The sequence below is a fragment of the Pyxicephalus adspersus genome, chromosome 11, assembly GCF_032062135.1.
Source record: "Pyxicephalus adspersus chromosome 11, UCB_Pads_2.0, whole genome shotgun sequence".
NCBI lineage: Eukaryota > Metazoa > Chordata > Amphibia > Anura > Pyxicephalidae > Pyxicephalus > Pyxicephalus adspersus.
Genome location: NC_092868.1, coordinates 13,689,679 through 13,715,716, shown reverse-complemented (window position 1 = coordinate 13,715,716; position 26,038 = coordinate 13,689,679). Strand labels below are relative to the sequence as shown.

Genomic DNA, 26,038 nt, shown 5'->3' with positions numbered 1-26,038 from the left:
CCAATTATGCGCCCAACACACTACTTCCTCATTAGCCCTTGATCAGACCTCAACACGGAGCTCAGATTACAATTTCTAGTATAATCTGCGGAAAACTAAATTAAAAAAAAACTATTTGTAGTATTCCATCCTCAGAAGATCATTGTGAGCCACAACATACTCCTGTATGATTGTAAGATTGTAAGCTCTTCTGGGCAGGGTCCTCTCCTCCTCCTGTGTCATGGTCTGTGCCTATCTGTTATTTGCAATCACTAATGTACTCCTTTAATGTACGACACTGCATAATATGTTGGCACTATATAAATACTGTATAAAAATGTCAATAATAATTAGTACCCTGGAATCCAGTGTTCTGAGATCTGTGTCTCTATATACAAAGGTGATCAAAAATATATAGAAGAATTTAGGCAAATACATGAAGCCTATTTGTCCTTTAACAAAAATGGGCTCAATATTCAGAATACAAATATATCTCCATGTTTTCTTTTTTTTATAATGATATGCAGGTCACTTAGATAAGTGTGGCATGTGGTAAAGTAAGCAGAATATGCTTAGTGCTTTACAATGGAGGCTTTTGTTAATGTTCACTCAGCTCTGTGTGAATTACTGTTGGCTTGAGGACACAAAAACACTAAAGTCTGGCTTTTGAATAGAAAATATATAACTTAGACCACATATTACATCCTAAATGTCTTTAAAGCTGATGAGCTATACTGGCACCCCTAGGTTATATAGGTTAGTGTATATAGGTATCCAGGAAGCCCCATGGGTGATGGGGGTTGAAATAAAAATTCCAACCACAGCTTGAGTTGTTGCACCATGACCCGTATTCTGCCCTCACTTGTGACATTGTATTGACTGAAGGACCTTTTATTTTGGTGGCCAATAAGATGGAATGTATAACTGACAGCAGGGGATTGCTGTCTGAGGTTCGAGAAGTTAGAAACTTGTAGAACAGTGGAAAGGGAAAGCACAGACATTATCAAAAGCCTGCAAGCATAGCTCAACGGATTGTTGATTATCAAAAGTCAGAGGTTGTCAGCAGGCTGAAAGATTGTGCAAGAAATCAGAAGCCAGTTAATGGACAGCTGGAGGTCATGTCACCAGCAGGTGGGATACACATAGGCTTGAGATGGCCTGGTCATTAGTGGAGCTCCCAGTCCTGCAGTTAGAGTGGGGCTGTAGACATTCTTGGACTGTAGATTGTTCTTGAAAGTATTAGGATTAAGCTCTAGTGATGTAACTGCCTGTATACTGGAAAATGCTCAGCCAATACAAGTGTTTGCCAGAATGTGAAATGATCTTCTTTGGTTATGTTTAAATTTATAGTCTAAGGTTGTTTTTAGAGCAGCAAGATGTAGGTGTGAGTTCCTTTTAAAGTGATAGTCATAGTGATATGACTATGGACTTGGTTAATTAATCTCTAGTGCCGGGGATCGCAGTTCAATTCCCACGGTCACAGGGCTGAAAAGTGCCTCCAATCAGCTGTGACTGCAGGCGAACTCTCAATGAAGTTTCTCCATTGAGAGTTCATCTGCAGTTCAGTTCCCATGGTCGCCGGGCTGTATTTATTAACCTCCAGTGCCGGGGATCGTAGTTTTTTCCTCGATCCTCGGATGGTTTTGTGAAATCAGTTTGCCATAATTTCGCAGACCCATCGATAGTTCAAGGAAATTTGGCCCTAGTTACCAGCCACACCACACTGATTTGGGGGCTTTACCCATCACAAAGCAGCCTCTTCACCAGCATCCAGGAAATATGGTATATGATTCATAGCCCACCAGTTCCAATGCCTACAGATTAATCTATAAAGGTTTGGTTTGGTTAATTGTAACGCAACATTATTGTTTGCATGTGGATTGGACTTCACAGATAAATCTTTAGCTAGTACAGGTAAGGTATAGCTATTACACCATGCTTCTCTGTGCTTCTCTGTAAATGGGGGGGAAAAAGGGGATCAGTTTATTTTGTTTCAGAGGGACTAGGTTGGTGGGGGTTTAAATTCAAGGTGGGAGGTGCTAGAAGGGGTCTTGGAATCACCTAGGAATAGCCCTGGCTGGAGGCCTAGTTTATTTTGATCATCAGTCCTGGTATTTACTTTGTAACCCCTGGAGAATCCTGCATTTCCTCAATGTGGTGGCTTTTGAAGCTTTCTGTAGAATCAATACAATAAATTTATATAATATAATCAAGCTACTTCTTTATACCTTTTGGGATCATCTGTGAGATGCCATTTCTAGAAAGTTAGCAGCATTTGTGGATTAGTACTTAAATAAATGTAATAATGATTATTTATTCTGTTAGCTTTTTTCAAAGCAATTCATTATAATATGTATTACAGTGCTTTCTCTGCTCAAGTAGGTTTTAATTATACTGTTCCTTTTGTGCTGCTAATATTTGACCAATAAATTAACTGTTGTCAACTGCAAGGCTAATACATACCATGTATTTTGCTGCACAATACTCAGCAAACGCATACCATTTCTTCTGCTTGTCCATATTAAGTAGTCTGTTCACATAGTGATTAGTTCAACAAAAAACTGCTTAGTAATTGGGCTTGATTTATTAACGTTTACCAAGGCTGGAGAGAAATACACTTTCATCGGTGAAGCTGGGTGATCCAGCCAACCTGGAATGCATTTCTTCAGTCATTTGCTTTTGCTAGCAAATGTTTTTCCAGGTTTGCTGGATCACCCAGTTTCACTGATGAAAGTGTATCTTCTCCAGGCTTGGTGAGCTTTAATAAATCGGGCCCATTCTGTCTGAATTGAGATGGAAGAATGTAATTCAATGGTTAAAAACTACAGATTAGTGAATGTACTTTAATGTACTTGAAAGGTTTTACATAGGCATGGGCAAATGTACTGAGTATTACAATGAAGTGTTAAAAAGTAGCTAAACTTGTTGTTGAGTGGTGAGCTTCTATCATAATCGGCAAGTATGCACAGCACACTTGTTAATTATGCCAACCTGCAACATGACAGGTCCAGGACCAGAGACCACCTGTGCCATCACTGCCTACTCCACTGCGCAGCTCTTGTTACAACTTGGTCATGCAGCAAATAAGATCAGTCAGTTGTACTGATCATGGATGTTCTTAGTTGGTGTAATTAGTTTATAGATGCAGAGGATGGAGGTGCTTAAATCAGTCAAAATGTATATACGTATTCTAGTGATGCTTTAGATAATGAGGATACAAATTTTAGGCGGTCAAACTCATGTTTCTCTTTACTTTTCAGTTAAAGCTTTTCCATTCTGAACTCTTGGCCCAACTGGAACACAAGCTGGAATTAGACATCAAGTATTTAACTGTGCGTATTTCAGTTTCCGCTTCTTTACATTCTTCCCTGAGATAATTTGTTCCACCTTATTTGTATTAGGGGCTTGTCACTTAGTAACTGATAGTGTTTCCCTTGCTATTCCCAGGCGACACTGAAGAAATACCAGGTTGAGCATCGTTCCAAGTCAGAGTCCATTGAAAAATGTCAGTCTGAACTCAAGAAACTCAGGAAAAAGTGTCAGAACAGCAAGAACCCGCAGAAATATGGTGACAGAGAAGTGCAGGTAGGATACTTCGATGGAGCAAACTTTCTACCGGACCTTCTTGCTTTTGCTTTAGTTTTTTGGTTTGAGTCTTACTTGCATTTGAAATGAGAATAGAATAACATATTTTTACATTTTTGCAGCAGATCTCTGAATTTATATTGCAATACACCACTCCCTGCAGTCATATGAGAGAATGGAAACAAAATAGTAAAAAAAAAATCCTCCACAGCATAAATATAACCATGTACTGGTGGACCAATGTACAGCTAATTTTTTTGATTATCCCCTTAAGCCCTCCCTGGTCATGGTCAAGTCTGATCAAAGCAGATATCTGACGGATGTTCCAAAATATTTATTACAAATGGAGTAATAAATGAGGACATAAAAACTTCACGTTTTGTGCAACCCTTGAAAGGACCATTTAAACTGTTTGGCAGTGTAGACTGGCAGGTGTAGCCAATGCAAGCTCCAAACAGTCTAAAAAAAGTCTAGAATGATTACTCTACCCAATTATTATCTGTTGAACAGCCACCTTAAAGTGATCCTGTAGCCAGCAGTTGAAAATCAATTAACAACCAGTTCATCGATCTCTGTAGCTGCATGCGCTGTGAAGAAATTCATATTGAATGTTTTATAGTCATTGCTTTCCTTGTCAGGCCAGAACACATGCTCTGCATTTACATTACAAATAAAAAGGCTTGAATAACTGCTTTGATGGGAAAACAGAACAGTGCATCAGTACTTTTGTCGCGTTGCTTTTGAAAAATTATTCTACAGAGCCTACAGCTATGGAGGACAATGAGGACTTGTTATTAAAGTGACTTTGTCACCTTTTTAAAAAATAAAAATGACCCTACAAAAGGATACTTTTCTTACTTACCTGTCCTGCTTTACATACTTGGCATCTGCTATGTCCTGTAATGATGTAGGAGCTTGTGTGTGGAACCATTGCACTAGAAGTGGAAGGATTCACCACTCCTGAAAATACCAGGTATATTGTTCTGTATGAAAAGATTTGATTGTCCATAGCCTGGCAACAGGTTTACAGGCAAGGTAAGATTGAGATAAAATGAGTATTTTCCTATGTGTTAATAAAAATATTACTGTTGTTACATAGTTTAGTTGAAAAAAAAAACAACATCAAGTTCAATGCAATCTAATTCCTGGGACACCTCTTCTGGTGTTTCATTTGTCCACTGGAACTGGGTGTAGTAAGGGGCCAGAAAGCCAAGGGTTAGAAGTTGACATTCTTTGTGCCATAAAATGGAAGCATCTCGAGAAGCTTCACCATGGTGGTTTCTTTAGGCCAGCCATTTCTGCAATGGTATCTACTATCTTAGACCAGCGGCCGGTAACCGGTGGTCCGCGGATGAGAAAATGTTGGTGGTCCACAGCTCTGGCCGGTGCGCCCCTTAGCGGAGTCAGGAGAAAGATTCCGCGGGGGGCACACCAGCCGAAGCTGCGGACCATGTCCCCCCATATGGTTCGCAGGCTCAGGGCGGTGGGCAGGTTGTGTCCCCTAACCTGCAATGGGAGAGTGAGCGGGTTCTGGCATAATGACATCACTCTGAGGGAAGTTAATTCACCTTTGAATGACATAAAGCTCCCCACACATGCGCGGTCTGAAATTTGTAAATTAGGTAGTCCAAAAGCTTAGGTGAGCTCCAAAAGGTTGGAGACCGCTGTCTTAGATATCAAAGAACTTGCATTACTACATAGCGTCAATAAGACGGTTTACTTCCATACTAAAAAGGGCTCAGAACTCTACATCCTTAAAACTAATTGGATTTCATTATTTTGACTTTTTTTTTTACTAACTCTCATCCAGCTGAAGCAGAAGATGTAAAAAAATCCTTCCTTTTTCATAATAAAAATAGAATCAGACCCAACATAAAGGGATTTTTCAAGGTAAAAACCTGTTTACAGTTAGGATCCCTGAAACCCTTAGGATAGCCTAAAACAAACCAACCTGTTCTAAACATAGTATTCGGATTATGGATCAGGAGTTGGATCAGACTGTTTTTGGGCATCCCACAATCTTAAATATGATTCTGGGGTGAAACCCAAAGCCAGGCTCTTGTCTACAAGTAGTTGGTTTGTTTCCTTCATGTGTGTATGGATTAAGTCTCTTGCCATAATGGAAAACATAAAGGCAGGTTTATTGACTTCTGTCCCTATTCGATTTTGTTTGAACACCATATTGGAGGCATTGAATATGAAATGGAAGTCATGGGACTTACAAACATAGGATCTATTTTATTAATGCTCCAAAAGACTGGAGAATATAGACTATCATAGAAGAATCTTGGTGATCCAGCAAACCTGGAATAGATGTGGTCTAGGATTGAAAACCTTTTCCAACTAAATGCAAATGAGTTTCAATAAATCAATTCCAGGTTTGCTGGATCACCCAGGTTCACCCATGACAGTCTATGTTCCCCAGTTTTGGAGAGTTTTAATAAATCAGTCTCAGAGACAATCACTTACAAAATGATGCAAACTTTTTGCAAAGCCCTGTCATTCATTCTTTATACTCAGATTCCAGTCTTTATCTAGGTAGACAACAGTCTAGGCCTGCTGACTGATATGGTGTTTTCCTCCCCTGAGAAATTGTACAAAAATACTCTAAACATATCTCTTTGGGGCAGGGTTCCTCCCCTCTAGTATCACTGTCTGTATTCATCTGTCATTTGCAACCCCTTTTTAATGAACAGCGCTGCGTAATATGTTGGCGCTATATACATTCTGTTTAATATTAATAATAATAACATGAATATCCTTTTTTCCAAGGATGCTTTATTTGATTATTGCACTGCAAATCCCCTATCCCCTAGGGGTGCACCTATAAAATATTTATATAATTTTTTTAATACTTTAACAAGCTTATGAAGTATATCACTAACTTGTCCCTATACCATATCTGCTTTCCTTGAATATTAACACGCCACTTTTGTAAAAATACCAAGACATGTGTGTGCCTGTTGCTAAATGTAATTGAGCACGGGTTTATCTTTGTAACTAGTAATTTGCCCAGTGTGTAATGCTTTATATAAGTGATATATGTTTTCTGAATATATGGTATTTACAATATAGTTGATTAAGATGTAGTTACAGTAGATGAAGCCAATGTTGGACGCTAGTAAACCCAGAAATGGGGGTAGGGATAGTAAGTCTTCAGGCAACAGCACCCGATCACTCCTGGGCAATACAATTGTATTTATTACTAGTGAGTGCATTGTTTTTACTGAGTTGGCCTACTGATAGACTGGCATTATGAGAAAGTCTAGTTTAGCACTGCATATAGCTATAAAATAAAACTGCTTCAAGTTAAAGAAGAAACATTTTGGAGCCCTGTGGATAAGGTGGTCACTATTGCCTGATGGAGTACTGTAAAGCTCCAAAACATTCTTTTTTTACTTTTGGTTATGCTTGTGAATTTGTTTTGCAATTGCATTGTGGCAGCACATACTACTGGTTCTACTCCAAGCTACACTCATTGGAGTAGGCCTGGATGTACATTTATCTCAGGAAAATGGCATACAACTGATGTGAGGGGGGTTCAAAATGCTTAACAGCGGAATTGTCAGCTATGAGGATTAAGCATGAATAAAGCAAATAGGAAGGGATAGCAGAATGTGCACAGAAGAGGATTGCCAGTGGTATACATGGGCAGAATGGAAATATAAAGCATGTACACTGCAAAGAAGAAGCACAGGAGTGTGCAAAAAGTGTTATGGTAAGAGAATTCATTATTGTATTATTCCAGGAGAATATAAAGAGCACATGAAAAATATTCACTGTAAAATGGGGCACAAGACTTTTTAGGAGGTGTGGCAACATAGAGTAAAACAAAAATCTTGGACAAAGAGTGCAGAGGAAGCTAATAGAGGTCCTATGGGGGAGCAGAAAGATAACACAGTAAGGGGAAAAGAGCTGTGTAAGAAGGGGAGAAGAAAATGTGAAGAAGAGACAGTACAAAACATGAAGAGGAAAGAGGGGGATAAAAAGAACCAAAGTGCAAGGAAGTAAAGTATAGGGAGGTGAAAGCAAAGGCATAGAAAACCGGCCACATATGAAGAAGGTGGTGCATGTTCCCTAAATGTGTGCACTGACCCTGAACTTTTAAGAAGTGCCCTTCCCCCTTTAAATAAATGGGATAAGATGCATAATTATTAAGAGAAATGGGTTGTGGAATCAATCAATGTATTTGCTTTCAAGAAATATATGTATATACAAAGCAGCTTGAAGTTGTCAGCAAGTATATGGGAGTACATCCACTATTGTACTAGACACCAATATGAGGCAGTCTTTATGTCCAACACATGTCCCATAAACCAGGCAAATCCCATTAGTAATAGAAAAGACTTTGTAATTCATTGAAATCCTTTGCCTGTTCCAGGCGGTGGTGCATACCAATGGTTAACTGTTTAATGGAATGACATAAATTTAAATTCATTGATGGGCTAAGGAGGCGATGGAGCTCCAGTGTCTGTTTATACAAATAGATATAAATGCTAGCCACAAAAAGACGTGGAATCAAAGAGCTGAAAGTGAAAAGTTCCAATATTTTCACATGGAAACATTGGCTGGTGGGAATTTCTATAACCCCAAAAGTGTCTGAACAGCTCAGCACTGAACATTTTTTTTGCTCAGCACTGGTAAAAAGAGTAAATCTCTGAAAAACTTGTCCTGAAAACTGAATTTATTAGTGCAATTTATGAATAGAATACTAATATGGATACAATCACCTTACATATAAGTGGTACTGGGGTATAAGTATAGGAAAAAAATAGTAAATGCCCTCACTTCTGAAGGTTTTGCCCTTACTCCCATTTATAAAAAATGATTGGATTTACCTCATAGAGCAGGGGTGTCAAACTCTGACAAATTTGGCCCCCCAAAGAAATTCTAAATATGAATTGCAGCTGGCCCGTTGCTGCATTGAAATAGCACCCTTACTACAATTCCCGGCATCACTCGTGTCTATAGACCAGCAGCCTCTCCGCCTATGCGTGGCCCCGCATTGGACTGTTTTATAGACGCAGGGAATTGTAGTAGCGGTGCTATTTCAGTGAAGAGGGAGTTCCAGCCACTCATAACATTAAGCCCCGCATTGGACTGTTTTATAGACACAGGGAATTGTAGTACCGGTGCTATTATAGGCTTGTTCCAGATTGAATGTTAAGCAAAACCTATTTGTTTCCATATGGTCCAAAAGGTTTCCAAAAGGTTTTATATCTAATAAGAAGGAAAAACTATTTTTTCAATAAACTTCAAGTTTGGCCTTCAACGTTGTCTAAGTTTTTCATTTTGGCCTTCTGTGTTTTTGAGTCTGTCATAGAGGGATGTATCCCCCCAGCTGTGCTACACTTTATTCAAAACGATTCGGATAAATGCTAGCTATTATTCAGACATAAACAAACATGACTGTAACTGAATGGATGTGCATGTTTGTTTAAAGTCAGTGTCCAGCTGAAATGTGGTCCACCACCAAAGACTTTGATCTCTTGCAAACTTAAATAGGCTTTACTCTACAATTGGCCATCACTTGGATCCATCCATCATGGCTTTGGTTCCAGTGGCTACAAATGAAATTTATCATTACAATGTGATGCTGTCATTGCATTATTCAACATGGGAATGGTGTTTTTAGGGCAATAAGCAGTGTTGGCTTTTTAGTGCACATTTTGTTCCAAAAAGTTGTTTCTTGGTTGTATGGGACCACACTTTAACAATATGAACTACTTAATTATGCTAGTAGTATAAAATCCCTGTCCCTATGAACTATTTTTTTAAGTGTAAGTATAAAACACCAATAAATCAATTTTATTCTAGGTTGCAATACTACAAGAATCAAAAGACAAGCCTAAGAAGGTTGCCATAATTTTGCCATACTTACCAGCCTTCTTAGAAGGACTCCTTTTAGTACAAAACATATAGACAGAGGACACACCATTTAGCCCAACCAGATATGATTAAAATGCAAGAAAATAGGTTAAACTAATAAGTACTTTTTTCACCAATACTTTACCAAGATAAGGACTTGTTAAATGAAAAAATACAATAATTTGGGCCAATCAGTAGCTGTGTTAAGCTATGTAGTCCCAGCACTGTTAAGGCCCCTTCATTTAGGCACCATGTAATTGTACCCCACAAATTTGCAAATTTTGTTTTTGCAAGCAGAAATAAAAACCCCATAGTAAAGATTGAAAGAACAGACATGTAGAGAAAAAAAAATTGTCTCTTTTACTTTTCTTTTGCGGTATTAATATCATCTATATTATCTATATGCCGACAATTGAGCTGAGTACCAAGGATGATTTATCTCCTGTGCACATGAGCAGGAGTTATAATATCAGTGGTTGTCCAATGGTCTAGGAGGACTGTCGCAGGAGAAGGATGGTGGCAGCATTGGTTGGGAGGACTGGACCCTGTACCTATCATTGCTTGTGAAGAAACACCTGGATTTAAGTGTGCCATAATGAGCGTTGCACATGACAGGGGCCCACTACCACCCTGTGGAATTTAGTTGGATCTCCCATATGAGAGGTCATATTTAATCCCATTGTAAAAAGATAAAACTGGTCATGCAGATAAAAATCACCCCTGTAACTTAGACTTAAACCATTGTAAAGTTTAATTTATAGAGGATGTCTGCCTCCGTTATCTGATGTCTTCTTGACCCAATATCTGTCAAAAAAGATCTCCATTGATTTCGGATCAAAGTATGCTTCAAAGAATTTGGGATATAATGCAATTGTTCCTGCAGGCCAGAAGGTCACTCCCAGGAGAGTGTAAAGCCTAATTGTACTCCTGTCAAAACATGTTAACATTTTGTTGTTGATTCTTTCAACAGCCATTGTGCCAAAAATATCAAAGTGCATCTCTAGCTAAACTTGAGTAATGTAGAGTAAAGTTAAAACCTTGTTCAGGTGGAGACCTAACCTTTCCATATGTCAGAGAGAAAAACGTCATTGGGACAAAAATGATGGAAAAGCCAAAATGTTTAGGCAGTCAGCAAATCATAGGGTGAAGAGAAGTCTTTTTATTGCTGGTAAATGTCCAAAGATAAAAAAAACACATAAGCCAAAAATAATTGCTTTCCTCATACTTGCTCCTTGTGTCTCCTGTACCCTCTAATACAAACCTCTAATCAGCCAGTGACCTCCTCCACTTTGCTAGCGTTGATGGTTCTGCAGTCATTTACCTGAAAACTGTTTTACAGTATGCAAGTCAGAGAGAGACTTCAGATCCTCTGGACCTGATGGAGGCAGCCTACAAATTTCTAATGTACAGAGTACAGCAAACAAAGAGCACAAAGGGAGAGAAAGCTACTCAGAATCACTCAAACAACAACTCTTTCTTTAGTGAACTTTGAGATGAATCGTTTCATAGTGCATACAGCTACATGTTATTTATTGCTTGTTAAGAATATATAAATACTAAGCTGCCATAGCTTGACATATCATGCACATCTTTTAGTAAATTATTAAGTCCGCATTAATAAACTCTGGACCTGTGGTTGTCATAAAATGGAAGTAAACTCAAAACTAATCCAAAACAATAAAATCACACTTTCCTTTATTCCCCAAATCAGTCTGTCTGTCGGGAGGTTTCTTCCATCGGGTCCCACATAATCCCAATATCCGTCTTGGACCTGGCACAGAGGAAGTGCCAGGGGCCGCCATCTTCTCCTCTCTTTTTCCTGGTTCTTCTTCCTACGTCACCTGATCTTGCACTGTGCGGGCATGTATATTAAGAAAAAAACTTGCCGATCTCACTGTGCATACGTGAGATTGCCAATTTTTTTCCCCTATTGATGAAAGGGCTTCTTCTGCACATGCCTAAGATGCTCAGGCATGTGCAGAAGAAGCAGCCAAGAGCCTCCCGGGATGCATGACGTAGGTATCCCGGGAGGCCCTGCGCTCCCATTCATTCTTGATTGCCTAGGCAATTTTTCTACCCTTTTATGTAAAGTAAACATTCTGAGTTTAGGTTCACTTTAACTATATGACTGTAGTATTAGGTGAGAGCCAGGTTGTGCTCAGGTGTGACAAACCTTATTTTATATTTTTTTTATGTATCCACTTTGTATGAATCCCGTTTGCCTCACCCTATTAGCATGTTTCACCTCTCCTGTGAAAAAATCTATACGCAATGCTATAGTGACATCTATAATTTCTTTTAATGCTGATTTTCCTTTTATCTGCCTATAATATATATATATAGCCTATATATAGTTACACACCCAGGTAACATTAATAGAGAATGCAAATGACAGCCATAGGGCTACATCTCGCTGTGTTTACAATTATTATTTGGTGCACATGGACCACATGTGTTGACATAAAAACAGTGGGCACACGCATAACACCAGATGGCATGCAAATAAATAGCAGGACAAGGAACACATATAAGAAATTCTTTTTGCAGCAGCATACTTTGTAATGACAACCCATGCCAGGTTGTTATTGGCAACACACTAATACATTGGGCCTGATTTATTAAAGCTCTCCATGGCTGGAATTATGCACTTTCATTAGTGAATCTGGGTGACGCAGCAAACCTGGAATGGATCTAGACCAGGAATGCTAACAAATAACAAATGACTTTTAAGAAATCCGTTCCAGGTTTGCTGGATCACCCAGCTTTACTGCTGAAAATGTATTCTCTCCAGCCTTGGAGAACTTTATTATATCAGGGTCAGTGCCGCAGCTAGAGGGATTAGATCACATAAGTTCATCCTAACCACTTTACTCCTGTCGGTCTAAACACCTCTCTGTACCAGACTAAATTCTTGCTTTTTATTTTGACATTACAAAAACGTTTTGGGTCTTCAAATTATCTGGAACTCCCCCAAATGTTATATATTTTCTAAAAGCAGAGGTCCTTTAAAAAATTTTTATCATTTAAAATTATTAACTACCCAGTGCTGTAGATTATTAGGGTAATATAAAAATATATTATAATATATGTTAAAACATATATTATGTAAACACAATTCTATTTTTTTTTTTATTTTGTTGGGTTTACATATTATTTTAACCTTTTACCTCTCATTCATTTATTCTGCCAACAAACTTGTAGTATAGAACAATAGAATTTCTCCCTTTTCCGAATTCCTTCAGAAAGCAACAAGAAACATGACGCATCTGCCCAGGAAATTGTGAAGTGCTCATCTGGACAATGTATCACTTGTAAAGACTGAACAATATATACCAGGGTTACACAACTTCCCCTCTGTGTAGTAGCACTAGTTGTCTGTCTGTCATAAACAATGCCCAAATATGTTAAAGGGTAATATTGGTCTAGTCTAGGGATGCTCTGGCAAAATTTCCTCGAAGTTCTGATGGGTCCGTGAAATATCAGCAAAATTTTGTGAAACCATCGAAAATCACTATAGGAGCATTATCACAGCTGCATTTATAAATACATCTGTAAAAATACTCCTGTCGGTGAGCGGTCCTGGGGCACTACAGGTCAGAATGAGGGCAAGCCCTCATTATGACCTGTAGTGCCTAGGGATCTCTCACAGAGAGGATTCTCATGGCTCTATTCATAAATGCCGCGATACTCCTCCTCTCTGAGTCATGTGGCTTGCGTTTATGTATGAACGTGGCCGTGGGAAAAATCAGAGGATTTTTCCCACGCTGCATTCATTCATAAGCAGCCAGCCGTGAGACTCGCACTGTGTTCCAGGATAGAGAAACTCTCTCCAAGAACACACACAAGTAGTAAGGCTCTTCTGATTGGTCTTACAGGTCCCAAAAATTTGGTCTCGCCGGCCGAATTTACAAAGGCCGTTCTCGCCTACATGTTTGGTAAGACTGAGTTTAATAAATTTGCTCGCTCATCCCTAGTCTTGTCCCTCTAATACAATATAGTTTCCAAACAATGTTTGATTCCCCTTGATTCAGGGATTTTATGGCCAGTTTTTTATATATACCATAGTTAGTATAAAATCAATTGTTATGTACAAATGTTAAAACAGATACAGAACCAGTTGTGCTGGATATCAAATTTATCAGAAATAGAACATGTTTCATCCCACATGTAATAAAAATCCAGAGTTCCCTGAGCTCCTGATATGTTTAATCAAGTATCATTGATCACAAATATAGTGTGTCTTTTATTATATTCAGAAGCTTACTTACTCAACACGTTTCACAGAAACAAAACTTTTTTTTCAAGAGGAATGGGTACTAAAACTGTTCTACAAATAAAGTATAGATCCATATTCATTATGCACTACAAACATCATTAAGAATTGTATATGTTTAAATACAGCATCTCACACTTACTACTGTGCTAAAACATTAATACAAACTTATTCACAGTGCATGGCTATAGTATTTAGGCATGTGGTCATCTTCAAAAGATATTACTAGAAGTGAGAAATCTGTTTATATTAACAAATATATATGTTACCCTAACAGGTAAGGTGAAATCTCACTTTCAACAGTCATCACTGGACCATACCATGAAATAAAGAAATATCACAGTGGGCACCCCAATTTCAGGACAACTGCCAATGTAGGATTTTTCCCTTTCTGTAATGTCTGATTTATTAAAGTTCTCCAAGGCTGGAGAGGATACACTTTTATCAGTTAAGCTAGGTTAACCAGCAAACCTGGAATGGATCTGGTCCAGGATTCAAAACATTTACTAGCAAACAGGTTTGCTGGATCACCCAGCTTCACTGATGAAAGTGTATAGTCTCCATTGAGTTTGGCCCTTTGACTCCAGACATGAAGAGAAACTCCAACCAGTGGTGGCACAGACTAAAATAAAGACCTGATACAGTTTTGTACTTTACGTGTTATACCAAAACCAATGCAAGGGTTAAAGACTGCAATTCTTTATAAATAAAAGTGTCTTTTTGTCATGCTGCAATAATGGTTGTTTTTCTTAGTTGCACTTTTCACCTAATGCTGAAAAACAGATACAGTAAAAAAAAAAACTTGATGCTTTACACGTCATGGAAAATTCTGTTGCTCCTACAGATAGATGATAAAAAATAGGCAAGCAGTATTAGGACTTGGTGGTTAAGTGGATGAAAATCACTTTGCAAAAGGAATGTAGTAAATTAAAAAAAAAATATTTTTACATACAAAATATCTACAAAATTTTATAACACAATGTTACAATACTATAATATAATATTATAACACAATTATCTATAATAATTAATAGCACACAACAATTTTTTTTTTTTAGGTATGGAACAGAATCTCAAAAAAACAATCAAATTTAATTATTTAATGAATATGTTGCACTGCATTTCTGCACTTTGAACTTGTGTTCCTCAATTAGCTCATTATTTAGTTTTATTTATGAAAGAATGTAATTGAAGATAGTTTTGTAATAAACTCCATTTATAACATTTGTATGCACAGATAAACTGACATGGGTTACGTATACTTCCTATTTAGGTCATGCAGTTCCTGTCATTGAACTTATTGGTTCTATTGTTTCCCATCAAAAAGGAAAGAGACACTTTTCTGAAACTAGTGCTTTGTTCCCACAGAAAAGGTCTTCCCTGTGCATTTCCCAGAGCTAAATATTCACAAAGAGGCTTCAAATAAGTAACACATTCTATGTGGACTTTGTGTGCATCAGCATCACCTAACCTTTAGTACCTGATGAATATAACGCATAGTACAACATTTCTCATATAAATCCATTTAATTATTATTTATAAAATAATAATTATTTTATACTGCAGATTGATCATTTTAAACATTTGGTCAACTTCACATTGACCTAACATAATCCCTAATTTTTATAGAAACTGTGAACTTTTAAATGTTTGGATGGTCCATTTACACAGCTTTGGAAAATTTAGACCAATAAAGGGGCTTTGCTTTTTAGACATAGTGGTTAAAAATCAATACCTTATCCACTTAAAAAATGCTCATACAAGTGAGATAATATGTTTAATTATACTCCTGAATGATCTCAAATTTATTCAGAGTTGAGAAAAAAAAAATTTCCACTTACTCTTTTTTCAGTGTACATATGCAAGTACATGCTTAAGTGTATAGAGCCAGACCAGTGTTTTCACCAGTAATGATCCCAAAAGTTCTCCCAAAGTTATAATAAGCTGTGCTATACACTCCAACAAATATTTAAAACTACTTGCCTAATATTGTGAAGGCCCCACTGATGCTGCCAAACAGCCCTGTCTTGTTAAGGCATGGCCCCAATAAGAACATTGAAGATGACCTGTGGTACCAAGATGATATCTGGTAACGCATTCTTATGTTTATTCACCCTTATGGTAGATGCACATGCAGATGCTCATCCACATGATCTAAAAGAAAATGTGATTCAACAGACCAGTCCACATTCTTTCTCTATTACTCCAGTTATGACGCTCACAAGACTGTAGTGTGTTTTTGGTAGTGGCCAGGGGGTCTGCATTTAAAATTAGATTGTTAGTGGCTGTGTATTTCCTTACACAACAAGCTGTTATGAGTGTTCTGATGCCTTTCTTTAAAGAGGAACTAAACTGAAAACAAGCCAAAACCAAAAAAAAAATTACACTTACCTTCAATTCAGCAGTGCTGATCGCTCCGGAGGTCTCTTCCATTACCGTCCCGGTATCCATCTTGGGTCGGAGCTCCAGGCGCCGCCATCTTCTCTTCTTTCGGGTTCTTCTTACTACGTCACCCGACCCAGGTGCAAGATCGCGTGACGTACTTGGGTAAAAAAACTTGCTGATCTCACCGCGCATGCGTAAGATCAGCTTTTTTTTCTCTTTTGATGAAAAGGCTCTCAATAGCCCCCCAGGTTGCATGAAGTAGGTATCCCAGAAGGCTTTGCGCTCCCATACATTCTTGATCGATCGAGAATTAGGGAGCGGTGCTGCACCCTTTTTTTCCACTTTTTTTCAGTTACCCCCACTCCCATGCGTATCAATGAGCCTTGGGCTCCCCAAACGTGTTGCTGGCTAACTGATTGCCCCCCCCTGAACTTGCTTTGCTAACAACTAACCAGTAACACCCCATAAAACCATATAAAGATTTTTGATCCAACTATAAAGCCTTGACAATTTTGTTTCTGACAGTTTACTTGCTGCCTAATAAGATAATTAATATATCTTAAAGCCTAGATTGTAAGCCCTTCGGGGCAGGGTCCTCTCCTCCTCCTGTGTCACTGTCTGTATCTGTCTGTCAATTGCAACCCCTATTTAATTTAAATTATACTGTTTAACAATAATAAAACCCAAGCTAAACCAAAGGGAAGAGGTTTTTGTCAGAAGAACTGTGTGAATCATGTCATGCAATGCAGAGATCTGCTTTGTTCCCAGCATCTTGGTCTATCCTTAGCAGTGCCAGGAATAATATAACTCCACTGCATATGTAGTTATTATTAGTGACCTGCCTTCCAATGGCTGAACAGAATTGTGATGGATCCAGAAAACTTCAGGGATGGAGCAGTAACAGTATCCTGTCATTTCTGTAGAGTGCAAAAAAAGAAAAGGAAGAAAGAAAAAATGTGTGCCATGCTGTGCATTAAGTACATGCCAATCATGCATGGTAAAAGCTCGTTCGCCAATGTCCTTGGTTCCACTATGCCTTGTCAGTGGTTAAAACGTTTTGGCTTACCGGTACAAATCGTCATTTATACCATTGCAATCCAGTTACCAAACAACCGTTATCTAGTGTTTTTAGGTACCTCAGGACTTGAAATTTCTCACATTTTATATGCTTTTAAATACGTATAATTTCTTGTATACAATAAATTCAATTGACATTCTTTTCCAATCAAATTATGTAACTAAGCCTTGCTACCCCATAGGTCATTGCCTTCACATATTTCCAGGGGACTCCTCCAGTATGAATTGTATTAAAAAATGGATCTTAAAAAGTAAATGAACACATCAACCTAAAGTTTCTTTATTGAGAACAATAGTAACTCTCCATTCTTGGCATTTAGAGGGAATGATTATGAGACTCACTTTGTCTCGTGTCTTGGTTGGAATGCCATGTTAATAAAAGTAATTGAGCAGCCACAGACGTATAGAAAACGCGTACTAAAGCTTCTTCCATCATTCTATAGCTTAGACCTTTGGTTCGCTGGGATCCACATTGTCTCAGCTCCCTGGTCCATTTTTCATTAGTATGTCAGTTGTGTAGGAGGCTGGGGGGGGGAGGCCGGAGGGAGGAACAGCCTTTGGCTTCAGTGATTTAGAAAGGCTTGGGCATTATCTCTGCATCCCTTTTGTAAACATGGTCGTCAAAGCAACCATTACTTTTGGATCATGGCTTGCCTACTTGAGGCCAGTCTGGTAGGGGAGTGCATTGGGGGGAGGTTAACTGAGGAGGGGAGATGAAGCTGGTGGTGGAGGCAGAGAGGAGGGGAGAGGGCAATGAATAGTGACTGTTTCTTATAAAGAATCTAAGGATGCCCCCCACCCACTCTTCCCCAACTAAATGCTTTGGTGCCATCCTGTTTATTCAGCTATAGATCAGGAGGCCACAGACCTCATGGTAACCCTTTCTGTGTCAGAATGTTCTTCATGCTGATACAAGCTTTTAGTAATTCTTGCCCAAATCTTAGACATTGGGATGTTTTGACATCTTTAGTATTTGGCGTTGAAGTTTAAATTGACTCTGATAAGCTGTGGGGTGAGCTGCAGGTCCGCCAGATGTTTTCTGATTGTTCTGAGGAGATTCTGGAGTAAATAAGCATCTGTCAGGAACTATCAACAGTTAAAGTTAAAGAAATCTGCATTTTGTCTGGTCGGCTGACAGCTTGACAGTCCTTATCATTATTTATTTTCTTTTATTTTCCTTAGTAAATGCTTTAAGGTAAACTTCTAACATCTAAGTCCTAAAAGAAAGGCAAAGTGCCAAAAGCTTCTGGAAAGTTTAAAGTGGATTAATCTATAGCAACGGGTTATCTGACAAGGGTAATGGGACGAAAGGTTGGTTACTGGGGGTTACTGCACTTATCAAATTGCCTTTTGCCTCTATTTATTAAAATAAAGACAAATGGACATGAGCCGGATTTAATAAAGCTCTCCAAGGCTGGAAAGAATACACTTCACATCAGTGAAGCTGGGTGATCCAGCAAACCTAGAATGCATTTATTCAAGGTTTTTTTGCTATTCGCTAGCAAATGTTTTCTAACCTGGGCCAGATCCAGGTTTGCTGGATCACCCAGTTTCACTAATGAAAGTGTATCTTCCCCAGTCTTGACGAGCTTTCATAAATCAGGTCCAATACCTTGTCCAGTGGACTCCATTTAGAACTTTTCTCCGTGATCCATCTTTTAATAAATATTATGAATGAGAGCAGTATGCACCTAAACTATTTGTATTAAGTATTTAACAAATCTAAATATATTACAAATTTTATCATTGTTCTAATTGGCAATATTTACATTCCATGCATTTTTCTGTATTTTGTTGCAATATCTGCTGCATTTGAATACATGTACCAGCCAGTCATTATTATTTAATAAATAATATTATTATTGTTATTATTAATATTAATCATTTTTTGTACATTTTTTCAAAGGTTAGCACTCTAGCTTTTGCAGCCCTAGGTCCCAGGTTCGAATCTCAGCCAGGACACTATCTGCATGGAGTTTGTAGATTGTCCCTGTGTTTGTGTGGGTTTCCTCTGGGTACTCCGGATTCCTCCCACATTTCAAATACATGCAGTTAGGGTAATTGGCTTCCCCTGAATTAGACAGACCTTAGACTGTATTAGGACCTATGACTATGGTAGGGACATAGATTTTAAGCCCCTATGAGGGACAGCTAGTGACATCACTATGGACTTTGTTAAGTGCTGCATAATATGTTGGTGCTATATAAATACTGAATAACAATGATAAATATTGAATAATATGACCACCTACAGTATATATCATGTTCTGAGTTTTCCACTTGTGTTTCTACAATATACAGTATATATTGCAGGCAGCACAACTCCTAAAGATGTTGATGTGTTCTAATTGCACTTTTACTGATTTAGATAAAGTAAGGAATGTTGGAGGAGAGTCCTTAAATGCAGAGAGTAAATACTTATTTGTACTCAGTCTCTAAATGCATGGGAGGGATTGAAGTGGAACAGAGGGAGAAGCATATTGGAGGATAAGCATGCAGCTAATGATTTACTTTTTTTCTGACATAAAATGGGATAAAATAGAAATCAACTGAGCACTGGCTGGCATAGCACCCAAGTGACATGGGCTCCATTACCTGATACTTTTCCAACATATACTTCTGATCACCACCGTACCAACATGAGTTGTCATTACTATATTCATATGTCATTATTAAAGTCTAAGGACAAGTTTTGGGGAGCCAATTAATCTAACTGCATGTTTTTGGAATGTGGGAGCAAACCAGAGCACCCAGGTGAAACCCATGCAAACACAGGGACAAATTCCATGCAGATAGTGTCCTGGCTGAGATTTAAACCTGGGACTTAAGCTACGTACACACTTCCAATTATTATCGTTGGAAAACGAACGACGAACGATCCTGCACGATATCTACGAACGATCGTATAGCACCGATCCTGCACATAGAGATAACGACACGATCGTTCGTAGATATTGTACACACAATAGATACGATCGTTTGAGCGATAGAGGAACTATGTGTACGACAGGAAAGTGAACGAACGTTCGTTCATTGCGCATGCTCAGCCCATGGACGATCAACGAACGACCGTACACACGAACGATGTTCAACGATCGTCGTCCAATCCGATCCGCCGGTCCGGTCGTTCGTTTCCAACGACTTTCCTCGTTCGTCGGCGTCGTTGGTTACTTTTTTACGAACGATTTTTTGCCCAATCGATCGTTCGTCGTTCGTTTTGAACGATAAAAATTGGAAGTGTGTACGCACCTCTAGCCCTGCAAAGGCCAGAGTGCTAACCTGGCTAACCACATCAGCTTGCACTTGTTGCTCCTGTCCACAGTATACTTATCTAATAATCACCACCACTGCACCTTCCACTATAACAATGCACTTCTCTACTAACTACCACAGCACCTATGCACTAGTTTTTTGATTGCCACTGCATTGATGTGTACTTTTCCAATGACTGTCACTTCAGTTGACTGACTCCTACGCACTCCTTCTCTGACCATCACCGCACCCACTAATTTCTACTCTAAGCAACAATAATCTCACCTACTATTATTATTATTATTATTATTATTACACACTTTTCCAGAGGCTTTTAATAATACATCCACACTTTTTTTTTACTGACCACCTCCATACCCATACACATTTCCATTTACCATAAGTGCACCAGTCCACTGACTTTCAGCACTACATCCTCACATTTTCTGCTGACAACCACTGCACCCACAAACTGCTATACTGGGCAACAGTACACTCAAACACCTCTTTACTCAGTTTCACCAAATAAACCATACTCTAGGTACCATAAACCTCTGCCCTGTGCTATACTATAGGTTGCCAAACTGGTAAACTCTGTACATTTTGATATTTTGAAATGATTTAGTATAGTGTCGTTTTACCTATTTTCTCCTTTAATGACAATATTTTATTGATTGGCCTGTCTTGTTTCTGTAGTATGTCGAAATTATGAGCAGCAAGCAGTGTGAACTGGACCAGTTTGTGGCAGAAGGCTATAAAGCAGCTCTTACAGAAGAACGTCGAAGATATTCCTTCCTAGTGGACCGGCAATGTGCGGTGTCCAAGCACTTCAGTGCCTACCACAGCAAGGTACTTTACCGGGGTTACCAAGATTGCTACTGGACCTCTTCAACTTCATAGCTACTGATAAATGTACACAGACCTGATGTAATATAGGGGCATTTGTACCAAGTTCAGCAAACACATCAAGCCTAAAAATGTATTGATAGGATACAATTTGTAAACCTAAGAAGAAACCACAACTTACCACTCATTTGGATAATTTCTTAAAATTAATCTGTTTATATGTGTCCTTGTTCTGGGCCAACTTGTGTCTTTCTGAATGTAGAAGAAAATACTCAATATTAATAATACTAGCTGACTATCTTAGTTTAGATGTTTTAGTACAAGATTTTTTTGGACTGGCCATAGTGAATGGCTAAATGACCAAGGGGGGATAATTGCTGTCTTATCCTTTGAAGGAGTATGCAACGGCATGCCTCCCACTCGTCCTCCCCCCTACCCTCTCCATAAAACTGAACAGTGCTGTGTGTACAGTGCTCTTTTGTTCTACTGTCACTAGAAATAATACCAAAAAACTGTCCAGTGACAGAAATATACTGTCTGTATGAAGCTTAAGCCTAACGTTTGAACTGACTTTCCCTCTGCCCTTTTTGGAGCAGCTATAAGCACACAGTTTACAAGCTTCAGTCGGACCCCCTGACCCCTACTGCCTAGGTCTTCTTGTGGATAATATGGTTCTCTACAGAGTAGCTTTTATCAACTGCTAACGATTATTTTTATAAATTTTTTTTTTAATTTTTACAGGTGAAGGAGCTGTTAAGTGCCAAGCTTCCGTCATGGCAGCAGTCATGCACTCAGCCCACAAAACTTCCAGAACGTGCTCTGATGCTTGTGAAACAAACCGCTAATGCTTCTACTGAGCCAGTCATCTCAGATCCATTGCCAAGCACCAAACCGCTAGATGTCCCTCCAGAGCTTGCTCCACTTTTAGGAGGAGGGGGACTCTCTTTAAATCCAGTAAGTGCAGATTAAATAATGTCTTTTTAATTTACATTTAAAACATTTATTTTGGCCAGCCAAAAAGCCTAAAAAATTAGTGTGCCTTCGCAACACATAAAGAATTAGTATGTCTCTCTGCCATCATAAATAATAAAAATATGAAGTTTATTGCTCATTTTTTGATTGGGGACAGGGCCACGTAAATAATTCCTTATTTAGCTTTGTTGGCCATCATCATTACTGGATATGAAAACCATGACTTCTATTTATAAACCTTTAAGTCCATTGAGAAAATGTAAGCCAAGGTTATAGTGAGGTGTGCTAAAAGAAACCACAAAAAAACCCTCTACACATACAAAACATTTTTTCCAAATGATTTATCAGCATTTACCATATGTGGACTGTAGAATTCTTCAGTTGTCCATTCCATTAGTTCCTATTCATATTACTAAACCTTTTCACAGAGAATGTCTATTCAAGAAGTTCTTCCAATTCCTAATGGGGACAGTCATCGAACAAGAGGATCTCGTGATTTCGGAAACCCTATTCTTATAGACCCATTATCTACCAATCAAGTGACTCCACCAGTTCCAGCAACACCAGCTTCTCTTACGCCGCCAACCCCGAAGGCTAATGAAATGTATTCATGCACCTTACCCATACCACGCAAACCAGCATCTGAGAACAGACTGGCCACTCTGGGTAAGTATTACTGTTCTATTGACCCCATATTTTTTGAAGAATGCCATAGCTGGAACTTTAATGGGTGTTCTTTTCCTTGATTAGTGGAAAATAAAACCCTACCTCGGATTAGCCCCCTCTCTGTATTACCGCCTCGTGTGGAGCGACGTAGAGTTCAAGCCATCTTTTCACATACAGCTGCCGAGAACAGCACCTTACTAAACTTCCAAGAAGGAGATATCATCCTTCTACTGGTACCAGAGGCCAGAGATGGCTGGCACTATGGAGAAAATGAAGCCACCAAAATGTAAGTTATAGATGTGCACTGTTAATAGTGATTTGTAGGGTGTGTAGTGTGCAATAATTAGCATGTATACTAATTTCCAAAGCAGACCAGATGGGATTGGATGAACAATGCCAAAGAACTCTTTACTACTGTCAGACATGGAGAAAAGAAAATATTTATCTTCTGCAATACAATAAATTTCTTGATGAGAATGCAAGCTGTGTGCACTTACAAAGTGAAGTTAACACAGTTCCTATGTGTGCCTTGCAATGTCATAACATCAGCTGATAATAAGTCCACTCACTGTGGCAACCAGCCGGGTTTGGGGCAGGACTGGATTAACACCTTGGGACTTTATAGGCACAGTAATTCTGATGCATAGTTACCGTATTTTTCGCCGTATAAGACGCTCCGGCATATAAGACGCACCCAATTTTAAAGGAGGAAAATCTAGAAAAAAAAGATTCTGAAAGGGAGCCGATTCCACATTTTCACAGACCTTACAGTGAAGAATCCCTTCCTTATCCGGAGCTTAAACTTCTTTTCCTCCAGACGCAGAGTGCCCTCTTGTTCTTTGTAATGATCTCAAAGTGAATAATTGGGAAGAGAGTTCTCATTATGGACCATTTATATATTGATACAGGGTGATCATACACCCCCATAAACCACCTTTCACACACAGGCCACATCAGGATGACATTAGCATTGACACATGACATATTTATAATAATTTTACAGGTCTCAGTGCAAAGATTAGGATATGCACATATCATACACACTGGAGCAGACGTTTCATCACTGACATCCGTGTGACAGGTGACCTGCAGTAAGTGATAGACACATGGATGCCGCCTTTATCCTGGCTTGTACCAGCCTTACATTTTTTTTTCTGGTCCCGTGTATCTATGCCACCTTCTGTGTGCACAGTTGTTGACCCCCTCTTTCTCGTATTCACTCTGCAGTATGCATCACTAATGTCGCCATTAAATTGAGGATTGGGGGAAGCCAGAGAGTAGTCACTGAACAGGGTCATAGTCATGCCTAGAGCAGAGCGGAGATAGGATACAATGGCGATCCTGAATGGTATGGTGTAGTTTGAGGTGCTCCTGCCACAATGGCACCTAAAGCCACAGCACATGCTTAAAGGAAAATTCATCCCTGCTTGGAATTAAAGCTGTCAGTGATGGTGGGGGAAAAGTGGGACCCATTGAATAAGTAAAGGTGTGCAGGGTCTTTCTTATGAAAGGTCCTTCCTTCACACTTTTGCGTTAAAGCCCGTTTCAGGGCAATAGGTTTTAAAGGTATTCCCCTCATTTTCTTGAATTCACCCCTAAACTCTTTGCCAGCACTAGAAGCTTTCAGTTTGAAGTGAGAAGGAGGTTGCTACCTCCCATACTGTTCGCTGGGTCCTGTTCTCTGCCAATCCTGGGATCATTGACAGCTTTAGCCACAAGCCCCAAAACTGGCAATGGTTAGCAGATTGATGTAACATCTCCAGGCCACAGATAAATGCTGTGTTGCCTTAATGTACCTGCATACAATTGTTCACATTTGCAATAAATAATATTACACAGGAATTAGACTAGTGCACTAGTGTTTTGTTTCCTTTTTCCAATGTAGGCTTTGCAAAAGACAAATGAAGAGCACACAATGTTTGAAAGCTGGGGTTAACAGTTAACTAAACCTAAAAATGAAATCTGGCCGGACACTCTGGTCCTTCACATTTTTGGTGCATTTTACTCCCCATCCACTCCCCATATAGCAAATAAATATAAATAAATTTAATATATAGATATTTTATATACTGTATATATTAAATATATATAAAATGTAAAAAAAATGTCCGTGCAGGAAAATAATCTGCTGTCACAATGGTGGATTGTTTGCATGATTTCTTCTTCAGCATTGAGGATCTAAATATTTTCTATACAGTGCATCAATAATGAATGAGCGCCCCCTAGTGCTAGATGGACATGTAAGCAGGCTGAACCAAACCAAAGCATTGCATAAAAATTTAAAGCAACGCAGTGATCCCTGGCAGAAGGGATTTTTATTTGAATCTTACTTAGTTAATAAAATTGAGGGTTGCTTTAAAGCAAATTATTATATTTCTCTGAATTGCTTGTAACCCTAATTGCATTTGATTTCAGAGAGATTTGTTTTTGATTTAAAATTTCTGTTCTTGTTTTGCAACTGTTTGGGGGTGGTTTTCCTGGGGGCTGTCACAATGACACAGGGATTTCAGTGGTGGTCCCATTAATAGTAAGGTGCATTCAGTTACAAAGAAAAAAAAAACCTTTCTATAGATTCCTTGGGGCAGTACCAGATAGGAGCAGGAGACAGTGGTTAGGGAAAGTGGGAAAGCGAAGTCTGCTCCCACTAGAGAATTAAGAATATGCAAGATTGTCATTGGTAATGGGCTTCTATATTATTACTAATATTATGTCTATTACAGGAAAGGCTGGTTTCCATTTTCCTATACTCGTCCCCTTCCACCATCAGAGTCTTCAGATAAACTTGGTTCAAGGTAAGTAACATTATTTATTTTTTATTATGTAAAGCAATAAAAGTTTTTTATTACATTTTGTAATGGTAGGTCCTATGCCAAGCTTGAAGACCTTATAAGTCATCTCTAGATATAACTCCAGTAGGTGACCTTGGTAATGTCAGATCAATTTTAGTTTATTGATGGTTGTCCAGATTCCTTTTCAATTTGCCTGTCATCTGAGATCAGTAGTCTATAAAGAAATTACCTTTCCCATCTAGACTAACATAAAAGGGTCTCAACAACCCATTTATACTCTGCTTTACAGCCTTCACCTACCACTTCTTCTTAAGTTGCAGCTAATGCAAAATATTGGTGCTTTCTG

At 38.7% G+C, this 26,038-nt stretch overlaps 1 protein-coding gene across 1 annotated transcript in view; it reads left to right on the top strand.

Annotated features, from left to right (window-relative positions):
* The window catches only part of LOC140340469 (BAR/IMD domain-containing adapter protein 2-like), a 73,112-nt gene that overhangs the window by 39,516 nt on the left and 7,558 nt on the right, over positions 1-26,038 (top strand). Inside the window, exons 5-11 of the mRNA XM_072425697.1 lie at positions 3,240-3,311; positions 3,427-3,564; positions 21,116-21,268; positions 22,007-22,219; positions 22,666-22,903; positions 22,988-23,189; positions 25,624-25,695. Of these exons, the coding sequence (XP_072281798.1) occupies positions 3,240-3,311; positions 3,427-3,564; positions 21,116-21,268; positions 22,007-22,219; positions 22,666-22,903; positions 22,988-23,189; positions 25,624-25,695 (1,088 nt within the window). The remainder of the gene's footprint in view (positions 1-3,239; positions 3,312-3,426; positions 3,565-21,115; positions 21,269-22,006; positions 22,220-22,665; positions 22,904-22,987; positions 23,190-25,623; positions 25,696-26,038) is intronic.